Source organism: Nannospalax galili, unplaced genomic scaffold (genome assembly GCF_000622305.1).
Source record: "Nannospalax galili isolate Female #2095 unplaced genomic scaffold, S.galili_v1.0 scaffold579, whole genome shotgun sequence".
Lineage (NCBI taxonomy): Eukaryota > Metazoa > Chordata > Mammalia > Rodentia > Spalacidae > Nannospalax > Nannospalax galili.
In genome coordinates, this window is record NW_008344599.1 from 403,100 (window position 1) to 429,907 (window position 26,808).

At 41.4% G+C, this 26,808-nt stretch overlaps 1 protein-coding gene across 1 annotated transcript in view; it reads left to right on the forward strand.

The window, feature by feature from the left end:
- Positions 1-26,808, forward strand: part of Cd84 (CD84 molecule) — a 101,663-nt gene that overhangs the window by 59,725 nt on the left and 15,130 nt on the right. The window contains exons 5-9 of the mRNA XM_029567242.1: positions 4,892-5,044; positions 9,430-9,693; positions 10,270-10,377; positions 11,687-11,763; positions 14,487-14,530. Coding sequence (XP_029423102.1) covers positions 4,892-5,044; positions 9,430-9,693; positions 10,270-10,377; positions 11,687-11,763; positions 14,487-14,530 — 646 coding nt within the window. The remainder of the gene's footprint in view (positions 1-4,891; positions 5,045-9,429; positions 9,694-10,269; positions 10,378-11,686; positions 11,764-14,486; positions 14,531-26,808) is intronic.

Below are 26,808 nucleotides of genomic sequence, written 5' to 3' on the forward strand. Positions count from 1 at the left end.
TATAACATCATAGCTTGTGGAAAGTTCCCCTGGTAACCCAGCAGTTTGTGGTCCATCATTTTCATAATCTGTGTTCCTATAGAACATATACCTCCATTAATTTACCATCTATTAACTAGAAACTGTGCTAAGCAGTGGGAATACACAAGAAACAAGAATGATGCCTGTTCTCACTTATCAAAAAGGGAGGGAAACAGCCACATAATTATAACAAAGAAAGAGATGTACTTAACATAGCTGGCACAACTGTGGTAAAAGGACAATGTAGAGACAAACTTAATCCTAGGTCAATGCCTAACCCATCACACCATAGCTGCTCACTTACTGACCAGGCTCCTTTATCTGATGGTGAATCCAGCAAACCAGCAGTATCTTGTTTATACTTATATCATATGTATTTTCCATATCCAAAACCAAGAAAAGTGGTCTGGATGCCATGGTTTCTAAATTTTTACCTGCTGAATAAGCATTTAATTAGGTGACTAGCAGAATAAATGACTTTTTGAATAAATCAATACCCAGGCATGGTAGCACATGCCTGGAATCCTAGTTCTCAGGAGGCTAAGGCAGGAAGATTGTCAGTTTGAGGCTGGGCTGCACAGTAAGACCTTGTCTCAAAACAACAGCCACAACAAAACCTACTCACTGCAATCTGTAAAAGCAAGAGAACTTAAAGGAAGAGTTAGGCAAGGGAGGAAGAATTCCCTTTGAGTCCTCTGGCCACTGAATAAGCCCTGTCTCTTTACTCAGAGAAAATGAAGCTTAACATCTTGAGCACAGAATAGAGATGTGTCCATTCACTTCATTGGATGCCCACTTTGTGCCAAACAGTCTTCAAGAATGTTCATAATAGTGAACAAAACAGACCAAAATCCTTTTGTACATGATGCTTACATTCTAGTGGAGAGAATAAACAAATAAGACAAATTTATAAGGTATGCTAGATAGTGATTGTCATAGAGAAAAATAAATCCAAAGGCAAGTAGGTGGGTTACAGTAGTAGGTGGAGGTTGATAGTGAGGAAGAGGGGTCACAGAAGACCTCTCTGTGAGGGACGTTTGCACTGAAGGCATTATGCAGGCAAAGGCTTGAGTCACATGTGCCTGGAAGTGCATTCCAGAGAATGCCTAGAGCAAAAGCCCTGGCCTGTTAAAGAATGCACAGGTGAGTTAAGGCAAAGTGAACTGGGAAGAGTTACAGGAACTGTGCTGAAAGAGAAATACAGTGAAATCATTTTAGTCCTTTCTAAACCGATCATTACAATGATTTTATTTGAATTTGATTTTGTTGTTGCTTTATTTTTTTTACTAAATGTAAAAAAGAAACTAAACAAATTCTGAAGAATTAGCTCAACAAATTACCACAAAATGAATTCCTCTGTATCCAAACACAGATAAAGACATAAAATGTTATTATCAGCACCCTAGATTCCCCTGTTATGGTCCTTCCTACTCACTACCCCTCCCTTCCATCCAAAAGTAATTATTCTCCTGACTTATGCAGGTATAGATGTATTTTGCTTGCTTTTAACTTTAAATAAACGGAATCAGACTCTGTGTGTGTGTGTGTGTGTGTGTGTGTGTGTGTGTGTGTGTGCGCGCGCGCCTAGATTTAGGGGGACTCAAGGCTTTTTCCTTGTGATAATCTACTTGTGTGATTCTTTGAGGGAAGAGAGGTCAAGATAACAAATCACAGTGTTAAAAGGCTAATGCAGTGCAGAGGGGGGTGACTCATGTACCTGTAAACCATATGACAATTCAAGCAAGGAAGAGGAAGTGCAAGCTCATTTAGGAGCTGAGAAAAGTTTCAGGACTACGCGCACGCGCACACACACACACACACACACACACACACACACACACAGCTTTTTCCTGAGAAATAAGAGACCCCAAGAAGGTTGAAGTCACAGTTATGGAGACCCAGTAATTCACTGACCCAGTCAAACATTTCCACAGATCCTACCACATGTCAGGCACAAGGCAAAGTAATAAGTGGTGAGTGCTGGTACCTAAGGATAATCCAAACATGGTCAGTTAGACAAGTAAGCAGAGGACTAGAAAATGGCATGACAAGTGCTAAGAATTTGGCATTGACACTAAGGAAGCATCCACTTTAAGAACTGCAAACATTTCATGCTTTTTGCTCAAACACTATGATTCTCAAATAGGCTCATAAAAATGCAGTCATTCTCAAGTGAAACATTCCGGAAGAGGGAACAGAGCAATTATAAGAGCGGTCAAGGAAGACTGGCAGGGAGCAGTGTTTTCTGAACACAATAGGATCATAGCATTCATGAACTTCTAGCAGCCATGGTTGCCTACACAAGCTCAAACTAGTCAACATTCCAGCACGGATTAAGGAGGAACACAGGCAACTCTCCTCACCCCCAGCGGAGGAGCTATTAACAGTCGAGGGCTGCTAGGGGAAGGAGAGTCCATTCTCTTTAGGGGTGTGGTCCCTGGTAGGCTCTCAGAGGATGATATACATATATGAAATTCTCAAATAATAAAAACATATTAAATAAATAAATTTAAAATAAAAATAATTCAGCCATTCTGTGTGGGGTCTCTCCCTCTCCTCATGGGTCGTTGGCCACCACTCCACGAGGACAAAGGGAGCAGAAGAGACAAACGGGGTCAGGATGGCCAGTGAGCACTAACAGAAGAAAGCCCTTCCGGGGAGGCATATTCAGTGATACAAACAGCTCCAGACTCAGTGAAACAGCTCCAGATTCAGCGAAACAGCTCCATTTATTCATTGGGTTTAGGGAAAATATAGTGTGGAGACAGTAGCCAATGCCTCAGCTGATAGGTGCTCATAGTATGCTTTATTTACATGTGGCAGTAGGCAATGCCTGATTATCACATAGAAAAATCCTGGGGGTAGTTTTTACTCCAGGTAACTATGCCAAAGGATGTTCCAAATAAGGTCAGGCATCTGTGCTTGGCAGCACTTTCCAGGTAAGTCAGGCAGAGAACAGAAGGCCCCCTGCTGAGAAGGGGAGCCCCTTAGAGCTATCCAGACATGGAGGACTATAACCCTAGCAGCAGGGTTCCCCAACAATTCTGTATTACTATGAAATTATATTTATTTTTATATTTATCAGTTATATCTCCTCAACTACCAGACTATAATCTTTTAGAAAGAAGAAAAAGATATCTTTTATTATCTTTAATTCTGTCAAAATAGTTGTTATAAAAAGACCTGCAGGGCTGGAGAGATGGCTCAGCAGTTAAGAGCACTGGCTGCTCTTACAGAAGAACTGGGTTCAGTTCCCAGCACCGACGTGGTAGCTAACAACCATCTGTAACTCCAGTTCCACAGGATCTGACATCCTCTTCTGACCTCCACAGGCATTGCATGACACAGGTGCACTTACATACATGCAAGTAGCATATTCATACATATAAAATAAAAATAAATAAAATAATATTTAAAGACTTGGGTTTGAATTCTGACTCTGCCCTTCTTTAGCTGTACAAGAGAAAGTTAGACTCTCATTGTTTTGGTCCTTTTACCCATAAACAGATATAATATCCCTCTTATTTGCCTCAAAAGGCTGTCATCAACATCAAATGAAATAATGCCCAGGAAGAACCATATATGTAGTAAATTCCTTTCATTTGTTCCCTAAATTGCACAAGCATGATACATGGACAGACATTAGGTCATTGTAAATGCCTGGCGGTGATTATATCACATCAGCAAAGATTTGCAGGTTTGGGAGTCTGTGCCAAAGAGCTGATATAATTCCTTGACCCTCACAGCCTGATGCTCAAAATTTTCCAAGGTTGAGATCACCAGGGTAGAAGCAGATTCTGGGTCAGGATCATCTAACCAGACCAACTGCCGATTAACCAAACCAGAAGACATTTTGCTGGAGGTAGAGCCACTGAGAGTATAAATTGTTCATACTAACACTTCTTTTTTTTTTTTTTTTTTTTTTTTTTTTTTTGAGGTAGGGTCTCTCTCTAGCCCCAGCTGGCCTGGAACTCACTATATAGATCAGGCTGACCTCAAACTTACAAAGATCCACCTGCCTCTGCCTCCCAAGTACTGGGATTAAAGGTGTGTGCCACCATGCCGGACTTTCTGACCCTTTTCTAAATTTGTTTTTGTGTATCAGTGTTTTGCCTGTGTGTATGTAAGTGTACCCATGCATGCAGTGCCCTCAGAGATCAGAAGAGGGCACTGTATCACCTGGAATTGGAGTTAAGGACAGTTGTTAGTTACCATATAGGTGTTAGGAACTGAATCTAGGTCCTCTGCAAGAGCAGCTGGTGCTGTAAACCACTGATCCACCTCCCCAGTTTCCTTTTAAAAGATTTACTTATTTATTTATTTATTATTTAAATTACATGTGTATGAGTATTTTATCTGCATGTATGTAAGTACATCACATGTGTGCAATGCCTGCTGAGGCCAGAAGAGGGCATCAGATCCTGGAACTGGTGTTATGGATGGTTATTAGCTACGATGTGGATGCTGGGAACCAACCTGGGTCCTTTTCAAGAGCAGTCAGTGCTCTTAACTGCTGAGCCATCTCTCCAGCTATTCTAACCTTTTTTAAACTCACCACATCTCTGAGATTTTTTTAATGAGCTTAAAGAAACTGACAGAATTAAGGGAAAGAGTACAGGTATGGAAGGGGGGTTGCCAGGGACAGTTTTACAGCCTTCTTTTGTGTTTACAGGGAAGATGGAATCACAAAGCAACTCAACTCTGTTTGTGGTAAATGGTGTTCTAGGAGAGTCAGTAATTCTTCCCCTGGAGCTTTCTGCTAGAAAGGAGGTCAATCTCATCATCTGGCACTACCATCCAGAAGCATCACCTGCCATTGCAATCATCGTCATAAACATAAATGAGTTTAAAATTCCACAAATCATAACAGCCAATCCAGAGAGGAAAACACGACTGAATGTCACCCAGTCCTACTCCTTGCAATTCAACAACCTGACGATGGCAGACAGTGGATTTTATACCGCCCAGATAACCCTAAAGAGCTCTGAAATGGAGGTCTCCAGTTATGTTCTGAGGGTCTTAAGTGAGTCCAATGGCATTTAATTATGTATAAACTAAAAATTTCAAATCACATATTCTAATCTTATGCATACACTGTAGTCTAGTGGTAAGGAGGATGGCATTCAGAGTCACAATGGGAAACAGAAGTAAAGCAAGTCAACCACATTGCACAAGCCAAATAGCAGCAGAGCTGAAACAGAAACAAAGTCTTGCGACTCTCCACCCAAAATCATCTCACTCATACAATAAAATGTTCCCTTTCAACAAGAAATGTAGAATTAATGGACGTGAAATACCTAATATTACTAACATGTACATTAGAGGTCTGTATCACACAGTCCTTACAAAAGCTCCATGAGGTATATACAATCCTACGCCCAAGGCACAGCCTCAGTTGAGGTCACAGAGATGGTAAATGGCAGTACTTCCCACATAACTGGCCTGCCACAATGCCTCACTTTACATAAAGGCTAGCTTGACCCAATAGCATGGTCTACTTAGGTGAGCCGATTAATAGAAAACTCTTTTCTGTCAAGATTATTTAATTTCTAACAGTATTTTCTCCAAATGGTTCATGTTGATCATTAGTAAAAAATCTGCCTTTCTAACTGGGCTGGTGTAACACATCTGTAACTCCCACACTTGAGAAACTGAGGCAGGAGCAGGAGTTGAAGGCCAGCATAGGCTACATAGCCAAACTGTCTCAAATAAATAAATCTGCCTCTCTAAGATTAAAGAGTGAAAATGTGTTCAACACAAAATTATGGAGACTGTAATGACCTAATTACTTAGCAGATATATTTTGCAGGCAATTCAAACATTAAATTGGCCACCAGAGGTCAGTTAGATGGCCCCATAGATAAAGGTGCTTGCCCCCAAGACTGATGACTTGAGTTTGATATCCAGGACCTACATGGTTGAAGCAGAGAACCAACTCCTGGAATTGTCCTCTGACTTGTACATGGCACCTCTACACACAGAGAGAGACAGAGAGACAGAGAGAAAGAGAGAGAGAGACAGAGACAGAGACAGAGAGACAAAGAAATGAGTTAAACAAATACAATTTAAATTTTAATAAACAATAAATATATAAATTGGTCACCAGACTAGACAGTTTTAAAGATCCCGAGATTCTGTCAGGTGGATTCCTATCCACCAAAGAGTCTACAAAGTCTAAAATTCACTTAGAGTCCTTTGGTTTAAGATACAAACATTTTTAAGGCACTGTTAAAATGTCCTCATAAATAGGTTGCACATTAACCTTTATTATCCCCTGAATATATGATGAATTTACCATGCTACATTAGTCAAAGTCATGGCATTGAAAGAACATGACACAAAATAAGTAAATGTGATAGGGGTCAGGGGAGGATGTCTAGAAAATTTCTGAGCAGGAAATCTCACAAAAAGGGGAAGGTGGCCTCAGGACAACATATTTGTTTCATGAGGCTGTCAAAACAAGTTTCGTGGCCTAAACAATAGAAATCTATTCTTTCAAAGTTCCAAGTATGGGCAGTGCTGCCCTGTCCTTGGAGGCCCCAGAAGACTAGCTGTTCACAGCCTCTCTGCTTCTAGTTGTTGCCACATTCCTTGCTGTTCCTTGGCTGTGACTGCATCATTCCCATCTCTACCTTCTGTCAGCCTCTACCTCTTCTCTGTTTTCTCTTCTTCTCTCTCAAATGCTCCTCTGCTTCTCTCCTATAAGGACACTTGTCGTTGGATAACCCAGGGTGACCTCCTCATCTACCTTAATTCTTTTACAAGGACCTTTTTTTTTTTGGTCTTTTTGAGACAGGGTCTCCCTGTAGCCCCAGCTGTCCTGGAACTTACTATGTAGACCAGGCTGGCCTTGAACTCACAGGGTTCCTGCCTCTGCCTCCCAAGTGCTGGGATTAAGACATGCACCACCACCCCCGGCTGCAAAGACCTTTTAACCAAATAAGGAAATACAGGTTATAGGAATTAGGACATGGATATATCCTTAGGAGTGCCATCATACAAGCCGCTATAGGCAGAATTACCCTGGCTGATCCATGATCATGGGGACACTACCAGATTCCTGAAGAGAAATGAGAGACATACAGTGGAGAGTGTGAGAACAGATGCCATATGCCAGGCTCCATCACATTTGCTGAGACAGCATTCTTCTGAAACTGCTGAAAAGATCAAGCATGACTTCTACAACAACCAAGCTCCTGGGACTTATTGTCCATCCACATTCAGGGCTGCTTGGCAAACCTTCCCTTCAAAGACACATATACAAAGATGAACCCCAACCTGCTCTCATTACTGCAAAGGAATTTCAAAGGATGAAATCTATTAAGTTTTCTTTCTCAAACACTGACCAATTATTCTGTGTATGCTAAAATAAGGATGACAAAAATTTGATCTCATAAGACCTGTGCTGATTAATTGGGAGTAACTGACAAGAATTGGATATTGAAGACATGTTGTTTATTTATTGAATAATAATATTTCTTGCCATAGATAATGGACAAGGCACTCTGTTGTGCAACTGGAATACACTAGTGAGCAAAACAAAGATCCTTGCCTTCACAGAGCTTACAGTACATACTGTTAAAAAAAGCCATGAGTTCTAGGGAAGAAAGGCATGAGGTCAGGCCAAGACACAACAGGAATGTCAGGGAGCAGGAGTCAATTTAGGGCAAGGAGATGTACTAAGGACCAAAACCAGGGCCTTGAGCATGCTAGACAAGTACTCTATCATTGAGCTATACACGAGGCCCAAATGATCAATTTTAGAGGGAGTGATCAGAATAGGCCTCCTTAAAAGCATGGCATTTGAGCCAAGATCTATTGGAGTTGAGAAAATGAGCCATGTAGATATCTGGAGAAAGATCCAACAAGAACATGCAACAAGACTCCTCTGTGCACAAAGAACATCCATCAAGAACACTGAACACCAATGAACAGAGTGAAAGGGAGTCATTGGAAATGAGGTCGGAAGGGAAATATGGGGCTGCATCCTGGAAGGCACTGAGTCTTTGGCCTCTACTATCAGTGAGCTTGACCATAGAGAGTTTTTCAAGGAAGTGATGATTTGACTTACCTGTTTAAAGGGTCCCTTTGGTTCCTCTGTTAAGAAGCCAATGGGTCAATTGAGAAGTCACTGGAATAATCCATGCAAAAGTTGGTGCTGGATTGGCCCATTACTAATGGAGGTAGTGATATGGGATAGGGTTCTGGATATATAGTAAGGATAAAATGACCAGGTTTTCCTGATGTGATGTATAAAATGCTAGAAAAAAATTAGTCAGGGATGAAGTGGACTTGCAGCCCGAGTAAGTGAAATCATGCTGTTGTCTTTAATAAGATAAGGAAGAATGCAGATTGAGCAATTTAGGATAAGAAAACTAGTAGCCTTTTAAGTATGTTGAATGTGTTATATATCCCAGTAGAAATGTCAAGTAGACAGTTTTATAATCATTAAATGGGAGAAATTTAAGAAAACAACTTTTTTTTATATACATGAGTGTTATGCCTGCATATATATAAGTGAACCAACTTGTGTACCCTGCAGAGGCCAGAAGACGGCATTAGATCCCCTAGAACTGGAGTTAGAGACAGTTGTTATCTGCCATGTGGATGCTGGGAACTGAACCCAGGTCCTCTGCAAGAACAGCCAATGCTCAACTGCTGAGCCATCTCTCCAGCCCCAAAAGACTGATATTTTTAAGGTCAGTCATGGACTTGGGATAAGATATGGCACCTACAGATTGTCTTTACAAAGAGCAGTGTCCAAGGACTAGAAGAGACCCTAGGAATAATCCAAAGTGCAGAAAGGTAAAATGACCAGTCACAAAGAACTCTGTTAGTGACAAGTGCAGTCTCTCCCTTCCATTTTCCCCAGTGGCTACTCTCTGTCTCATACTGATGTCCTTTTCATTTGGCCACCTCAGACCTTGCTACTATCAACTAGGCAACCCAAGCAGACTCTTTTACAGGGTAAACAGACCACAGAATACAGCAGAGGTGGAATACAAAAACAGAGGGAGGGCTGAAGAAATGGCTCAGTTGCTAAAATACCTGCCTTGAAAGCATAGAGCTAAGTTCTATCCCTAGCACCCACACAAAAAGCCAGGTGTGATGGCACACATCTGTAATGCTAGCACTGGGGAGGCAGAGACAGAAGAGCTTCTTGCCCAATCAGTGAGCTCCATATTAGTGAGAAATGATATCTCAAAAAGTAAGGTGGAGAATGACAGAGGAAAACAGAAGACACTCCTAACATGGACCTCTGGCCTCCACATATATGTGCACAAGCACCTGTACACATACGTGCGTATACACAAATACGCACACAAGACATGGAGATGAAGGATATTTTTCACAGATTAGTAAACAAAATCACGTGTCCTTCACCAAGGTTTTTTTCTTTACATACAGAACGACTGAGTAATTTACAAGTTAGCAATCATATTCAACTGTCTGAGAAGGGGACCTGTGAAATCCACTTGGTCTGCACTGTGGAGAATCTAAAGTGTGCTGAGTCATTTGGATGGCTGGCCTCAGGAAACATCTCTCTAAGTGAATCAAACCTTACTGTCTCTTGGGACCCCACGAATTCCAGTGATCTGAATTACACCTGCATAGCTGAGAATTCTGTCAGCAATTTGTCTGTCACTGTCTCTGCCCAGAGTCTCTGCAAAGGTAATGCTTACCTCAGGTCTTTGTGAAAGCCTTAACCAACTGTGAAGTATTGTAGCCTGAATGTATGCACTCTATAATTTCCCAGACACTGGGGGGTCAGAGGAGCCAAACTGTTTCTGGAAGAGATAGGTAGCCTCTGGAGCTCTGTGCTTCTCATTAACCCCAAAGGTTTCTCCTTCCTCTTTCCCTTCTCCAAGTCCTCCACCAAGAGCAAAGGCCCAAGGCAGGATTGCTTTCCCTCTTTCTACCAGACCCTACCCACCCTGCTGCCACAAGGGCTTTCCGCTCCCCAGAAACCTGCCAGAGCCCCAGACTCTGGGCACAGATGGTGACACGCAGCCCCTGCAGGCGGTCCAGAATTTACTTGAGGTGAGGGGACAGGGCCGAGACAAACACTCTGGGACTCATTTGATATGTCTCAAGAAGTTTACCACACAGTCGGGCATGGGGGCGCACACCTTTAATCCCAGACACCAGCCAAGTCTACATAGCAAATTCCAGCTGGGACTACAGGAAAACCATGTCTTAACGAAAACCAATAAAATAAAAGTTCCACTTCTTTTTTTCTCTTTTCAGATGTTTTTCCTAAGGAAAATCTACACTGGGATAATATATGGACTATAATTATAGTTTCGATTGGTATAATCATTTTAGTATTCATATATGCTTGGAAGAAAAGAACAGGTAGGTTTGCTTTCTGCCTTCTTGTATCTCCTCCAGGAATGCAGGTGTGTAGAGTCTAGGGCCTCTGCTCAAGGGAGGACACAAACCTTGGCTCAGCTAGCCCACTAACAACCCCTAAGATGTGACCTTTCACCTCATAATATCATGAGAGAGGTATCCTACTAGGAAAAGCAGGACCCTGCCTCAGGCTCCACCGCCCACCTACCCTTCATTTTAGGCCTGTCCCCCACGTCCTCTAGAAAGACACCTATTAGGAGAGGTGGGAAGAAGGCCTCTCTCACTGAAGTCACACATTACAGCTTCCTGTTTTTATTTTCCAGGTTCTCTTTCTTTGGCTACCCAGCATCTTGGTAAGCATCCAGGCTCTTAACTGCCAAACTTAAAGCAGACAGGAAGGGATCATTGAAAGAGAAGGCTGTCCAGAAAATGAGGAGAGAGTCAGAATGTCACTATTCAGATGGACCCCATGGAATAAGAGGGCATGACTTGTAACCATGAGACGTGTAGAGTCCCTCCCCAGCATATGAGAGATCTCAGTTTCCTATAGCAGGATCAAAACCACTCCCCTCCCTTCTGATGGAGAAAATAAGTACCAGTGAAAGAGTTCATTGACTGTCCATTGTCACCTAGCATCCCGGTTTAGGGTAGAGATAGAACTTGGACATTAAACACTCAAAACCAAACTGTGTGACTGTATCACTGCTGTTAGGCCAAGGTTTAGACAGTGGATGGACATTGTTGAAAAAGAAAGTGTGATAAAGAGATGTGAACATAGACTCTGAACTCTGATTGGCTTTGAGTCTCATCCCATGGGTGACAATTTTAAGATACCATTTTGGGGAAGAAGACATGAGATCTAGTCAGAAAGCATGCATTCAAGTTACTGTCCCATTGGTAGCTTCTTAAATAACTTTGTACAAGTCAATTGAGCTCTTTGAGCCTGCAGTTCTTCATCTCTAAAATAATCAAATCCATGTTAAGGGTCTGTGAAAACCATGTATCCAGCAATTCCATGAGTAGTGGTATTTAGTCCTTCATGCATTAAGCATAAGGGAACTGCTAAAGCTCTGCGTCCTAAGACCACCATCCTCCCACCAAAGAAATGAGGTCATAAATAGACCACATGACTGAGGTAGTTGTGGTTCAACCCAGAACTCCAAAGACTGTCAAAAATCCCTGGTTCCTGAAGAAGGGCAATCTTGAAACAACTTCTTTCATGAGGATAAAAGTGCTCTGGGGAAAAGCAAGATCCTGCAAAGAGCTGCTTCAGAGTCTCACCACTAACAGTGCCTTTTTGTGTTAACAATAGCTTCCTCACAGAACACAGAGTACACCCTAGGCTCTCCAGGGAGCACTGTGTATGCACAGGTCACTCATCCAAACCAGGTGAGTCCTTTCAGCCTTGTACTCCATTACTGTTGTTGTAATTGCCAACAAGTTTGTCACTACAATCATCTGATTGATCCAAAACATTAACTACTGGAGAAAGCAATGACAAGGCTGAAAAATTACGTGTAAGACCATCCCCGTGCCTGCCACTGCTGCCCCTGATGGAATGTTTATTCTTACTTTGCTTTCCACTGTTCTCTGACTGCTCAATGTACCAGTAGGTGCCTGTTCCTTCAGGGTAGCTACAACTTGCTTGAAAATGCAAATTAGATCTTCCTCTCTCTTCTCCCATAACTTATCATGACACTCAATAAGTAATTGAATAGATCAGAGCTCACTAAACTTGAGTTTCCAAAGCTAATAATCCCATAGCTGGAGACTTCTCATCCTGAGAGTAGGGGGTGCTAGGAGAGTTCAGAGAAGTCTCTTAATAGAAGAGGAGCGGGGCTGGAATTTGCAACCCCTCCTCCATAACAGAGGGAACTAAAGCAATGAGAACTCCCACGTGACAGGATGGCCTTGGTGAAGCATCAGGAACTCATCTGTCGCTCCTCTTTACCCTCTGCCCCTAAATAAGACAACTGTGGTAGCACTTTTCTAAATGACACTAGACAGACTGAGAGTCCAGTTCTCATGGCTTCTGAAAAATAAGCCAAGAAAACGTGGCATTCTTGAAATAACAGAAGCAATGGACCAGCTAGCAGTCTTGGATTCCCCAAGGAAACCCTCTGGGCCAGCCCATCATAGACATTTGTGGAGCAGGTTCCTTGAAGAAAGGACAGTAAGGGGCACTCCCACTTATTCAATTACCATTCCCAATTCCTGTTGAAGGCATGCTGAATCATTCTCCAACAAACCTAAAACATTCATCTTCAGCCAATTTGTTGACTTCTTTAGCAAATAAACAAATAAAAAGGTACTTTGGAGAGTTTCTGAGCTCTTAATAATTCTCTAAATATTCCTTCATTAATTTAAACTATCGAAATGCATGAACAAGGTCATCAAGGACCCCGGGGACTTCTGTTGTTACTACTGCACTGTATATTCCAGACAGAGCCATTCTTAACCAGTGTTCCTACTCTGCTGGTGCCTGATGCTTGAGAGACTGCAATACATAGTGACTAGACCATTAGAATAATATGGATAAGTGCAGTAGGCAAAGTGGCCAGCTCAGTATAAACTTGAGACAAAAGATATACTACAATAACCATCTGCTATATAACTTCTTAAAAGCAGAGGGAGAGGGGCTGCAGAGACGGCTCAGTGGTTAAGAGCACTGTCTCCTATCGCAGAGGATTCAGGTTTGGTTCCCAGCACCCACATGGTGGCTAACAACCATCTATAACTTCAGTTCCAGGGGATCCAGTGCCCTCTTCTGACCTCCGTGGGCAGTGCATGACACAGATGCACTTACATACATGCAGGCAATACACTCATCCACATAAAATAAAAATAATAAATAAAATATTTTTTAAAAAACAAAGACAAGTGTAAAATCAGATGCAGGATAAGCATGTTTCCCTCCTTTCACAGAAAGCCACCTTTTCTGTCACTCTGTGGTTAAGACCTTTGGTTTGCTGGGGTCTTGCTCTTCTATCTGGTTGCTTTTCTGTTTCTCAGGAAATGCCACTACAACCTCACAGTTCTGAACTACTAGAGCCTGGTCTCCAGTTCCTCTTGCTAAACATTCTCTAGCCTTCCAGAGGGCTTTAGTGGTCCTTTTGTCACACTGCCATTCCCAAGAATATACCTATGCATGGACCCCTTTGTCTCTCTGTGAGCCTAATGCACATGACTCTTTTGTTTTTTACAGAGAATGGACAACCCAACATATATAAAAAATGATTCTGTGACAATTTACTCCATAATTAATCACTCCAGAGAGGTAAACCCATGACCACTTGATGGTCTTATATTCTTTTAGTGTATGTATGTGTGAATTTGTGTGTGTGTATGTGTGTGTGGTGTGTATGTGTGTGGCACACATACATGTACATATATAGATGGGGAAGATGTTGGGTGCCCTGCTCTATTGTTCTCCACTTCATCTTCTTAAGACAGGGTATCTCTCTGAACCTGAAGCTAGGTTGCTAGCAAGCCCAGCAACCTTCCTATCTCTGCATCTTAATGTGCTAGGGTACAGGCACATACAGACTGCTAATTTTTTGCCCGAGTGCTAAGGATTTGAACTCAGATCCTGATGCTTACACAGCAAGCACTCTTACTCACGGAGCCATCTCCTAAACCCCTGTATTCTTGTATAGGACTTTGCTCAAATGTGTGATTTTTTTCAAATGAAATAAAAAGGTCGTTTTGCAGGTGCTCCAAAAAACAGTAGGATAAAGCCTCAGAGCATCACAAAAATGTATCTAAGTATTTTGAAGCCAGCAAGATGGCTCAGTGGGTAAAAGCACTTGTTGCCAAGCCTGATGACCTGAGTTCAATCCCCAGGACCCACATGGTAGGAGGAGAGAACCAACTCCTGCAAGTTGTCCCTGACCTCCACATGTGTGCTGTGGCATATGCACATGCACACTAAATTAATAAATAAATAAATTTGTTATTTATTACAATCAATCTACATGTTTTTTTAGCATAATCCTCATGCCATCAATGTCTCTACTGTCTGATCATCAGGGCTATCCTGCCCTCTCTGCAGCTATGAGGAGTGGACTATGACTCCGGTTTTTAACCTACTTCATTTCCCTTTTTTTTCATAGAGCAAGCCTATTTGTCCCAGGGCAACTGCTCTTAACAACATCAAGTAAGTTGCTGAAAGACTTTAAAGAAATTCAGGAACCACACATCTGCTGACCCCATTGAAGAGAACACAGAAAGAAAACATGGTTTTCTACTGGCAACAGGATCCGGATATCTAGGATTCTATCACTTCAGACTTGGTCTTCACTATGTAGGTCAGGCATCTCAGGAGTAGCAACATCCCCAGCATATAATGCAAATAATGCTTTCCAATCCACTCCAGGAAAAATTCTGCTTTGGATAACACATCTGTGTTGCGTTCTCTTTCATAACTAAATGATCAGAGTTATGATTAGCAGGTAAATCATTCCTCTCCATTTAAAAAGTAGCAGGATGTGATTCATTGGAGAGAGAGCACACTGTTCTCATTAGGTGTGTAGTGTCTGGAGTTAGATGGGACTACATTCATACCCTGATATGTCATTTACTAGATATGCCTCTTGGGATGCTTTCAAAGCTCTTGGAGTTTTAGTCTCATAGACCAAAAGATGAGAATGGTAGTACATCAGCTCCATTGCTCAAGCCAGGAATCTAAGCCATCACTTACTACAACTTCTCTATCACCAAACCCTTTGGACTGTAGCTCCAAAATGTATCTTAGATCTAGCCATTTCTTACTAACTTATTGACCATCATCTTATCCAATGCTCACCACCTGGAACCTGACGTACTGCAATAACTTCGAATGTATCTCCTAATTTTGCTCTTATCTCCCTACAACCCATTGTTCACAAGAAGGCAACAGCACAATGCTCTTAGTATAGATCAGATTCTTCACTTGCCTGCTCAACTCTGCAGGCTTCTCCACTCAGTATGAAAGCCAATTTCCATGGCCCTGAATGGTATGGCACATCCCCATACTCAGCATCCCTTTCCCTGTTCTCTATTTAGCTTCCCTGATCTTTCAGCTCCTCTAAGAGAGGAAAATTTTTTTCACATTATGGTTTGTGCTGGACACACCTGGGTTGAGGGAGCCTCAACTGGGGAAATACCTCCACTGTCATGTCTGTCTGGTATTTTCTTGATTGTTGAGTGATGTAGGAGGGCCCAGCCCAGAGTAGGTGGTGCCATTCCTGGGCAGGTGGTCCTGTATTGTATAAGAAACCAAGTTGAGCACAGGCCAAGGGACCAAGCCAGTAAGCAGTGTTCCTCCATGGCCTGTGCTTCAGCTCCTGTCTCCAGGTTCCTGCCCTGAGTTCCTACTTTGGGCTCCCATCACAGTTCAGTGATGAACTGTGTCTCGGGAGATGTAAGCCAAATAAACCTTTTCCTCCCCAAGTTAGTATTGGTCAGAGTGGCTTGTCACAGCCATAGAGAAGCAAACTAGAACAGAAATTGGTACCAGGAGTGGGGTATTGCTGTGACAGACCCTGATCAGGTGTTTTGGGGAAGACTGTGGAAGCATTTGGAACTTTGGGTTGGAAAAAGGCATTGAGGGCTTAGCGCTGTTGCTGTGGAGCTTGGAGCAGTTCTACTGAAAGAGGTTTAGACAATGAAGGCCTGGCTTGTGAAGATTCAAAGGAAGGCAAAGACTCTTATTGTGGCTATTTGTGCTGAATTAAGAATCTTTGAAAGTGAAACCTTTTGTGCTTTTCTGGGACAATTGATGCTGGTCAGCGGGGGCTGAAAAATCAGCTGTGAGTGACAAGAGACCAGCATCATCAAGGCAAAATTTTCTGGAAAGTCTTTCCTCAGGGTTAGTACACAGAAGCTATGGTCCAGAGGGGCCCCCAGCCTCTATGTCAAGCTGGAAGCAGGACTTGGTAGTGTGTAAGAGTCTCCTGCATGGTTCTGGTATTGAAATCATGAAGGGGTCACAGAAAGCAGTTGAGACTTGGCACCTGAAAGGCCAGAAAAGGACATTAGTGAAAGTGTAGCCTCAGTTGCAGTAAATACTTCCAGAACTGAAGGGGTCACAGAGAGAATCTGAGGCTTTACACTCCAAGAGGCAAGAAGAGGCCATTGGTGAAGGTGCAACCTCAGTTTCAGTGGAGACCCCAGCTTTTTGGAAGAGACAAGACCATGAGACGATCACCAAGGGCAACAGCAGGTGTGGAATGGAGCTGACCTGGACCTGCAAGATGAGCTGTGTGTACTGTGGATGGCAGAGCCAGAGAAGTGGAGTTGTCAAAACCCTTTGGAGCCCAGAAGATGAGTAAATCCCAGATGTCCAGCCTTGAGCTATTTGCCAGACTCGGGTTTTGTTTAGGTGTGCCCAATTCTTCCTTTTGAAATAAGACAGTATTTGTTTTGGATTTTACAGGAGCCCACAGTTAAAAGACTTTTAAAAGAGACTTTGAACTATTAAAGTGTTTGACTTTTTTAAGGACTGTGGGACTTTTAAAGTTGTACTGTCTTATGTAGTGATATTAATGTTAACATCATATCTTGGAGACAAGAAATGGAAAGCTTATGGTTTAATAATGATATATTTGTGTGCCAAGTTGATAAGGGGTCAGTTGTGGTGGATAGCTTCTGTTGTCAACTTGACACACCTGGGTTGAGGGAGCCTCAACTGGGGAATTGCCTTCACTGGACTAGTCTGTGGCTATGTCTGTGGGGCATTTTCTTGATTGTTGAGTTATGTGGGAGGGCCCAGCCCACAGTAGGTGGTGCCACCCCTGGACAGCTGGTCCTGTATTGTATAAGAAAGAGGTTGTGCACAGGCCAAGAGACCAAGCCAGGTCTGGTAACAGTTAGGGGAACTAGAAGAGCCTAACTTCACAAAATTTGCAGAAGGGCAAAGTTCCAAGAAATAAAAAGTGTGTAAGTCCTCCAGAAAATTTAAATAGTTAATATATGAGTTTGGTGAAGAGGAAGCCAGCAGGGGTTTTCCTCTCACATTGAAGAAGGAAAGCAATGACTTGAGAAATGACATAAAAAAAAATGGAAGTAGAAATTGAAATTGCAGATACTTTTTTGAGATGCTTAGGTCAACAGAGAATAAACTCCTATCTCAAAAGAAAATTAAATATTAACAAGGAGGTGAATGCATGTACGAGAAAATAAAAGATTTAAGTCTGGGTATTTGTCTTTTTATTTTTTACATTACAAATACAAGTTTGAGTAAGTTGATAGACTAAGAGATAGAGGTGCAAAAAGGAGAAGAAAAATATTTATAAGAAAGAAAAAAATTAGTGTAGTGAAGCTCTACACAGAGGATTTGGTAAATCACAGCTAGTATGTACGGTGTGCCTGCTACTAAACACCAAATGTTGGGACGCAATAAGTGAAATTAACATATAACAGTTTCAGCATAATTGGTGTGAATGAAGGAAAAACCACAATAGTAGGGTCTAGTCTCTAAACTGAAGGGAAACATGAAAGGGAAAATGAATGGGGCATAAAACATTGAGGAATTTCCTGTGTAAGGGTCTCAAAACTCTCAGCCTGTTGAGAGTGAGGGAGCTGAGTAGACTTGCAGAAGACAATTAAGGCTAAAGATTTGCAATAATTAGTAAAGGAGAAGTCAACAAAACTAAGAAACAGTTCTAAAAGCCTAAATGATGTTAAATGACACTCATTTGTAAAAGCCCCATTATCTACAAGTTTGTGGTCAGCAACACCCAGCATTTAAATATGGGAGAATTTTTTCAATTCATAGATATTTGGTGGCTTATAGAGTAAGGGATAAAAGAATAAAGCCAGGCATGGTGATGCATGCCTTTAATCCCAGCACTTGAGAGGCAGAGACAGGCTGATCTCTGTGAGATCAAGGCCAGCCTGGTCTACAGAACTCATTCTAGGCCAGCTGGGGCTACAGGGAGACCCTGTCTCAAAAATACCAAAAGAGAGAGAGAGAGAATAATCTAAGTGTCAACTTGGATTTTTCCATTTCTCTTTTTTCCCTTTGCCTATTTCTAACAAAGAGATAGTGAAAAGCAAAACATTTCATCCCCAGCTCTTCTGCAGCTGAACAAAGCCATATACGACACCCTTCTGGCCAAAAAGACATACCATGGGTCTGAAAAGCCAATCTCTGGTTCTCTTCTTTTTTCTGCCTAGAGCACAGTCATAAGACCTAGATAAGTAGCAGTCACATGGCAACCTTCAGGCAACAAGTAGAAAGCAAGGTCAGCACAATAATGATGGCAAAGCACAGATGTAAAAAGCGTGTGGGCTTCTGATGGCAAGGTAGAAGTGCAGAATCAGTTCTGCACTGCACTACCTCAGGCTTACTGTTTCAGTTAAATAAACCCTTATTTACATAAGACATACTTTTTATGTTTTTTAGTGATGCGGTCAGCACACTCATTACTGAAAGAGAAGTCCAAGCTAGACAGCCTAGTCATAACACCGTTATAAAAATTTTTTAATATTTTATTTATTTTTATTTTTTATTGTATGTGTGTATTGCCTACATGTAGGTGAGTGCACCCATGTCGTGCAATGCCCACAGAGGACAGAAGAGACCATCAGATCCCCTGGAAGTAGAGTTACAGACAGCTGTTAGCTGCCATGTGGATGCTGGGATTCAAATCCAGGTCTTCTGCAAGAACAGTGTTCTTAACCACTGAGCCATCTCTCTAGCCCCCATGTTATAAAAATTTTTATTGTTGAGTAATGCTGTGGTTTGAATGTGAAATGTCCCCCAAAGACCCATATCTTTGAACACTGGTACCCATGTTCCCAGTCTGTTCTAGACTCTTGTGGAACTTCAAGAGGTGGACTCTCACTGGAGGAAGTGGATCACTGGGGGCAGGCCTTGAGCTTACATAGTCCCATCCCACATCCTGTTCACCTCCTGCTCCCACTTCTTTTTTTAAACTTTATTTAAATTTTAAATTTTTATTTATTTTTATTTTTTATGAATATGAGTGTTTTGCCTGCATGTATGTAAGTGTACCACATGTGTGCAATGCCCTTGGAGGCCAGAAGCAGGCATCAGGTATTGAAACTGGAGTTACAGAGAGTTGTTAGCTGCCATGTGGGTGCTGGGAACCAAAAGCAGCCAGTGCTGTTAACCATTGAACAATGCCCCAGCCCCTGCTCCCACTTTTTACTGCTGAGGCAATATGACCAACCACCTCACATTCCTGCAGCCAGGCCTCCCCTGTCAAGGTAAACTATATCTCCTTGAACTGTAAACCAAAATAAATCCTTCTTCCCTTCATTGCAACAAAAAGAGTAACTAATATAGTATAATGAAAAAAATAAATGAAGGGAGGGGTTACTGACTCATAATATAGATAGGTAGATATGATAGAAATCTAAGATAGAAATGGCTTCTAGTCCAGTAGGAGCCACAGTTCAAATAATACTTTGTTTCTTTTTGTCTTTCACCTCTGCTGCTTGCCTCTGCTTGACTTCTGTCCCTCCAAATCTCTTCAAGTATGCCAAGGCAACCTCCAGCAGGTCTATTCTTGCAATATTCTTAGAGCTCATGACTCCTAAGCAGACTCAGAAACTTTCTCTCATGATGTAAATATCTATCTTCAATAATTATTGCTTAGTCAATCTGTGTCAGGAGCCCACATCCAGGGTCTTGAGTCTTGATGTTTACTTAAGAGGAAATTACTTTTTGAGACCTTGCAAGGTAGAGAGATGAATCAGAAAACCTCCAATAAAGGTGGCACCATCCAATGGCTGCATGATCTTCTAGATCAGAGGAAAAATCCATCCACCCAAATTGGGAGATGACTCTATACAGCTTGTGTATCTGCCTGAGCTCTGACTGGAGGAAACAAAGCCTCCTCTCAGAACCTATGAATTCAAAATCAGATGTCTCACCTTCTATTAGGTTTAGGGTACAAACTACACCATCCACCTGGCCCTGGAACCCTCAGTTCAAGACATTGACACCAAAGTTGAATTCATTTGTGATATCCCTTTAGCACTCATTCTCAGGTGCTCTGTAGGCTTAGAAAAGAGAGTCACACCATCCAGACCTTCAGGGATTCTCACAAGAAAACAAATATCTGTGACATGAATGTATGTTAAAAAAAATTCAAAGCACACAAAGAACCAAGTCATTATGTGTAAAAGTATACTAAGAAAAGGAAAACTAAAGCCCCCAAGCATTTAAATAATAGATTGACAATATACACTTACTTATTCGAAGCATTTTTAAAAGGGCTAGAGAAATGACTCAGCAGTTAAGAGCACTGGCTGCTCTTATAGAGGAACCAGCATTCATAGGTTTGGTTCCCAGCATTCATATGGTGATTAACAACTATTGATAACTCCAGTTCCATGGGATCTGATGCCCTCTTCTGGCCTCTGCAGGCATTACACACACGTGGTACACTTACATGCAAGCAAAACACTAATACACATAAAATAAAAATAAAGAAATCAGGAGAGGGTGGGCTCCGACCTCCAGCAGTGTAGCAGCAGTGATCTCAGCACACTTCCAGAGAGTGCAGGCCTCCCTCTGGCATAGGGGCTGAGAACACAGTAGACCAACTGAGAGTCCCAAAATTGCCCCCCCTTGGGGAATTTCCCAAATTTTCTCTGAGTTCCCCTTAGGGGTTTAAACCATAGAAGGAAGCCTGAGTGTACCTGACTGGAACCTGACTTGGGCTTCTGTAGGTGCTCCTGAATAGCTGATCCGAAGCCATCAGTTCCCTCCAAAATAAAACCTGAGAGAACCTGAAACCTGTACCAACCAGCTTTACATAACCAATAAGGAAAGGACCTAGGCACCCCGATATTACAAACAGAAGCATACTTCAACTTAATTCTTTTATCAGAATCATAAACAACAAAAGAAATTCACATACCAAAATCACAAAAAAAGAATAATAAAATGGAAAGCCAAAACACTACATCCCCACCAAACTTCACCAGTCCTGTAGAAGAGTTCTACAAGGAGAACCCCCTAGAGATAACCCAGGTCACTGAATTTAAAAGAACAATCATAAACATGATTAAAGAATTCAGCGAATTTAAAGAACACACAAACAAATCAAAGAACTAAAAGAAGATAGGGATAAACTTCTGAATGAATTCACAAAAGAGATAAAAACATTGAAGAAAACAGGCAGAAATGAAGAAGGAAGTGCAGAACTCAGTAAGCCAACTTGAAGCAACAGAGGAAAGCCTCACCACTAGAAGGAATGAAATGGAAAACAAAATATCAACACTGGAGGATAAAGTTGAAGAATTGGCCCACTAAAGCAAAGATTGTGGAAAATTTTAGAAAACACAAGAATGGAATATGTAAGAGATGTGGGACACCATGAAAAGACCAAATCTATGGATCATAGGAATAGAGGAAGAAGAATTTCAGGTTAATGGTATTGACCAAATCTTAAACAGGACTGTAGAAGAGAATTTCCCAAAATTAAGGAAAGACATCCCCATACAAATACAGGAAGCACATAGAACACCAAATAGACAGGATCAGAAAAGAAACTCCCAATGACATATCATAGTAAAAACACTAAATGCACAAAACAAAGAGAGAATACTGAAAGCAGCAAAAGAAAAACAACAAGTCACATACAAAGAAAGCCCAAATTACAGCTGACTTATCAATGCAAACTATGAAAGCCAAAAGAGCCTGGACCAAGGTACCTCCAGTTCTATATGACAACAGATGCCAGCCCAGAATACTTCACCCAGCAAAAATGTCTATTGTAGTTAAGGGGGAAAGAAAAATTTTCCATGACACAAATAGCTTGAAAGAATACAGGTCCACAAAACCAGGCCTTCAAAGAATACTTGAAGCAATACAGAGAGCAGAGAGAGAGAAATAACTATACCCCAGGGGCAATGAAAGATAATAAATAAAGGTATAATTGAGGAAACACAAAATTAGATAGAGAATACAAACAGCAATCAAAATGATGGCAACCAATTCACATCTTTCAAAAATAATCTTAAGTATCAACGGACTGAACTCCCCAGTCAAAAGACACAGGCTAAGTGAATGAAACAAAATCCAACTCTTCACTGTCTGCAAGAAACCCATCTCACCTTCAAGGACAGGCACTACCTTAAGGTAAAAGGATAGAAAAGAATATTCCAAGCAAATGGTACTAAGAAACAAGCAGGGGTTGCAAATCTAATGTCTGACAAAATAGAATTCAAAGTAAAACTAATCAGAAGAGATAAGGAGGGTCCCTTAATTCTGATCAAAGGAACAATTAACCGACAAGATATTACAATCCTTAACATATATGCACCAAACTCTGGTGCACCCAAATTCATAAAAACAACACTACAGGACTTTAAGACACAGATTAACCCCAACTCAGTAATAGTAGGGGACTTCAATACCCCACTGTCTCCATTAGACAGGTCAACTGGACAAAGAATAAACAGAGAGACGTCTGAATTAAATGATACCATGCATCAAATGGACCTAACAGACATCTTTCAAATATTCCACTCAAACACCAAAGAATAGACTTTCTACTCAGAACCCCATGGAATTTTTTCAAAAATTGACCACATACTGGGCCACAAAACAAACCTCAACAAATACAAAAAAATTGAAATAATTCCATGCATTCTATTGGACCACAATGTAATAAAACTCAAAATCAACACTGGACAAAGCCCTAGTCACTACATGAACTCATGGCAATTAAACAACACACTCCTAAACAATGAGTGGGTTAAAGGAGAAATTAAAAAAGAAATAAAAGAATTCCTGGAATTCAACAAAAATGATAATACAACACAACACAACCTCTGGGACACTTTAAAAACGGTCCTAAGAGGGGAGTTTATAGCTCTAAGTGCTTACATTAAAAAATTAGAAAGAGCCAAATAAATGACCTAACACTACAACTCAAGATGCTGGAAAGGCAAGAACAAATGAAACCCAAACCCAGCAGAAGAGAAGAAATAACAAAAATCAGAGCAGAAATTAATGAACTAGAAACAAAGAAAGCAATAAGAAAAAAAAAAGTCAATGAATCTAAGAGCTGGTTCTTTGAAAAGCTAAAGAAGATAGACAGACCCTTAGCCCAGTTAACCAAAAGAAAGAAAGCAAATCCAAATCAACAAAATCAGAGATGAAAGGGGAAACATCATAACAGACACCCAAAAGATTCAGGCCATTATAAGGGAATATTTTAAAAACCTATGCACTACTAAATTTGAAAATCTAGAAGAAATAGATGGATATTGAAAATCATAGGAACCACCAAAGTTAAACCAAGAAGAGATCAACAGTTTAAACAGACCCATAACATATAAGGACATCAAAACAGTAATACAAAGATTACTGTATTAGTTTTCTGTTGCTGTGATAGAAATACTGACCAAAGCAATTTATAGAAAGAAGAATTTACTTGAGCTTATGGTTCTAGGGGAATTATAGTCCATCATGGCAGGGATGCATGGTGGCTGGAGGTGGCTGGAGCAGGAGCAGCAGAAGCTAAGCTCTCACATCATCATGCAGGCACAGAAAGCAGGAGAGCAACTGGAGATATGGCAAGGCTTAAGAACTCTCTAAGCCCACCCCCAGTGATGTGCTTCCTCCAGGATAGCCACAGTTTCTAAAACATCACAAACAGCACCATCATGTGGTAACAAAATGTCCAAAAACTTGGAAGCTATGGAGGACATTTTCATTCAAACCATCACATTCCACCCCCTGGCCCCCATAAGCTTATGACCATATAAAATGCAAAATGCATTTAGTCCAACCTTAAAAGTCCCCATAGTCGTTATCAGTCTCAATACTATTTAAAATTCCACCGTCCAAAGTCTATCCTGAGACTCAGGTAAATATCTTAACTGTAAGCCTCTATAAAATCAAAAGACAAATTACATACTCCCAACATACAGTGGAACCGAATACACATTACGATTCCAAAAGGGAGGAATGGAGGCATAGTAAGAAAATACTGGACCAAAACAAGACCTAAAACCAGGAGGGCAAATACCAAATCCAGTAGCTCCATGTCCAACTTCTGGGACTTTACTTCCAAAGGGCTTAGATGGCTCAGGCTTTCTAGCTTTGCTGCATGCAACAAACATCTCTCTCTTGTGGTGGTACCACTCCCTGTATGCAGGTCTTCTTGGCAGATGCCTCACAGCTCTGGCTTCATGAACTTCTTGGGGTCTCCATTGCCAACCAGGCTTCACCTTCACAGCTTCACGCAATGGCCTATCAGGGCCTTCTCTAGGCAGGAGAACCCCTGCTGCACACTGCCTGGCCTCAACAGCTCTCTGAAACCGCAGAGGAAGAACTGATGACCCCTTCACTCTTGCATCTTTCATGCCTCTAAAGACAGCACCAGGTGAACAACACTGCCAAGTTTCACTGCAAGTTTGGGATGGACTCCAGCCTGCTTTATCCACTTTAGAAGCTTTTATCTTCAGTGGTCCCTGCAGCATTTTCCTTTCACAAGTTGAAGCTTAACTGGATGTGGTCTTGCCCTGGAGGCACTCTCTCCATTGTTTGAATCTCTAGGCCCCTCCTTAATCACTTTAATCTCCTTATCAATGGGATCCTCTCCATCACTTGCCAGGGCTCCAACATTAGTCTTCCTAGTGCTCTTTTTCAACCCATCCTGTACATTCTGTATTTCTTTCTGCTCCATTTGCTCTTTTTCTCTGTAAATCTGTATAATATTCACCATTAATAGCCATGCCACCATTTCTACATTAGGTTGTCTCGAAATTTCTTCCACCAGAGAAATTAGTCCATGGCTTTTCAACTTAGCCTCAGGCAAGCTTTTTGGCTGTGGGCAGACTCCAGCCAGTCTCTTTGCCAAAAATATCCCAATTGCTGCTTAAGTCCTTATTTCCCTCTGAAACTACATTATTCTCATCACTACTTTCTTCCAGGCACCTACTAGAATGGCCTGTTAAGCTCCACATACAGCAATCAACCACTTTTCTACAACCTTCCAAAGTCTTCTACATTTCTTCAAAACCCCACTTGTTCAGGTTCTTCACAGCCAACAGCCCACTCTCTGGTACCAATTACTATATTAGTTAGTTTTCTGTTGCTGTGATAGAAACACTGACCAAAGCAATTTATAGAAGGAAGAATTTATTTGACCTTACGGTTCCAGGGGAATTACAGTCCATCATGGCAGGGAGGCATGGTGGCTAGAGGTGGCTGTAGCAGGAGCAGCAGAAGCTAAGCTCTCACATCATCATGCAGGCACAGGAAGCAAGAGAGCGACTAGAGATATGGCAGGGCTTAAGAACTCTCTAAGCCCACCCCCAGTGACATACTTCCTCCAGGATAGCCACACTTTCCAAAACCTCTCAAAACGGTGCCATCATCTGGGGACAAAATGTCCAAACACTTGGAGCCTATGGGGGACATTTTCATTCAAACCATCACACCTCCTGACTGAAAAAAAGCCCAGGCCCAGATGGGTTTACAGCAGAATTCTACCAGACATTTAAAGAAGACCTCCAACCAATACTACTTAAATTATTCAAAATGACAGAAACAGAGGGAGAACTCCTAAATTCCTTCTATGAAGCCAGCATCACTCTAACATCCAAACCTGGTAAAGACATAGCCAAAAAAAGAAAACTATAGACCCATATCCTTAATGAACATAGATGCAAAAATTCACAAGAATATGCTTGCCTACTGCATACAGATGTATATCAAAAAGGTCATTCACCATGATCAAGAAGGCTTTATTTCAGAGATGCAGGGATGGTTCAATATATGCAAGTCAATAAACGTCATTAATCATATAAATGGACTCAAAGACAAAATTTACATTGTCATCTCAATAGATGCAGAAAAGGCTTTTGACAAAATTCAGCATGCATTTATGTTCAAAGTCCTAGAGGGAATTGGACTGGAGAGACCATACCTCAACATAATTAAAGCTATATACAACAAACCCACACCCAGCATCATTCTAAACAGAGAAAAACTTGAAGGATTCCCATTAAAATCAGGAACCAGACAAGGATATCCACTATCTCTACTCCTTTTCAACATAGTGCTTGAAACTCTTGCTAGAGCAGTAAGACAAGAGAAGGAAATTAAAGGAATACTAATTGGCAAAGAAGAAGTCAAATCATCACTTTTTCCAGATGATATGATAATATACCTAAGAGATCCCAAAAGTTCCACCAGAAAACTCCTAAAATTGATCAACACTTTCAGTATAGTGGCAGGTTATAAAATCAATCTACAAAAATCAGTAGCCTTTCTATATACCAGTAACAAGCAATTGGAGAAAGAGTACAGGGAAATGCTCCCATTCACAATTGCTGCAAAAAAAATATCTTGGAATAAATCTGACCAAAGACGCCAAAGATCCCTACAATGAAAATTTTAAATTGTTAAAGAAAGAGATTGAGAAAGACACCAGGAGATGGAAGGACCTCCCATACTCATGA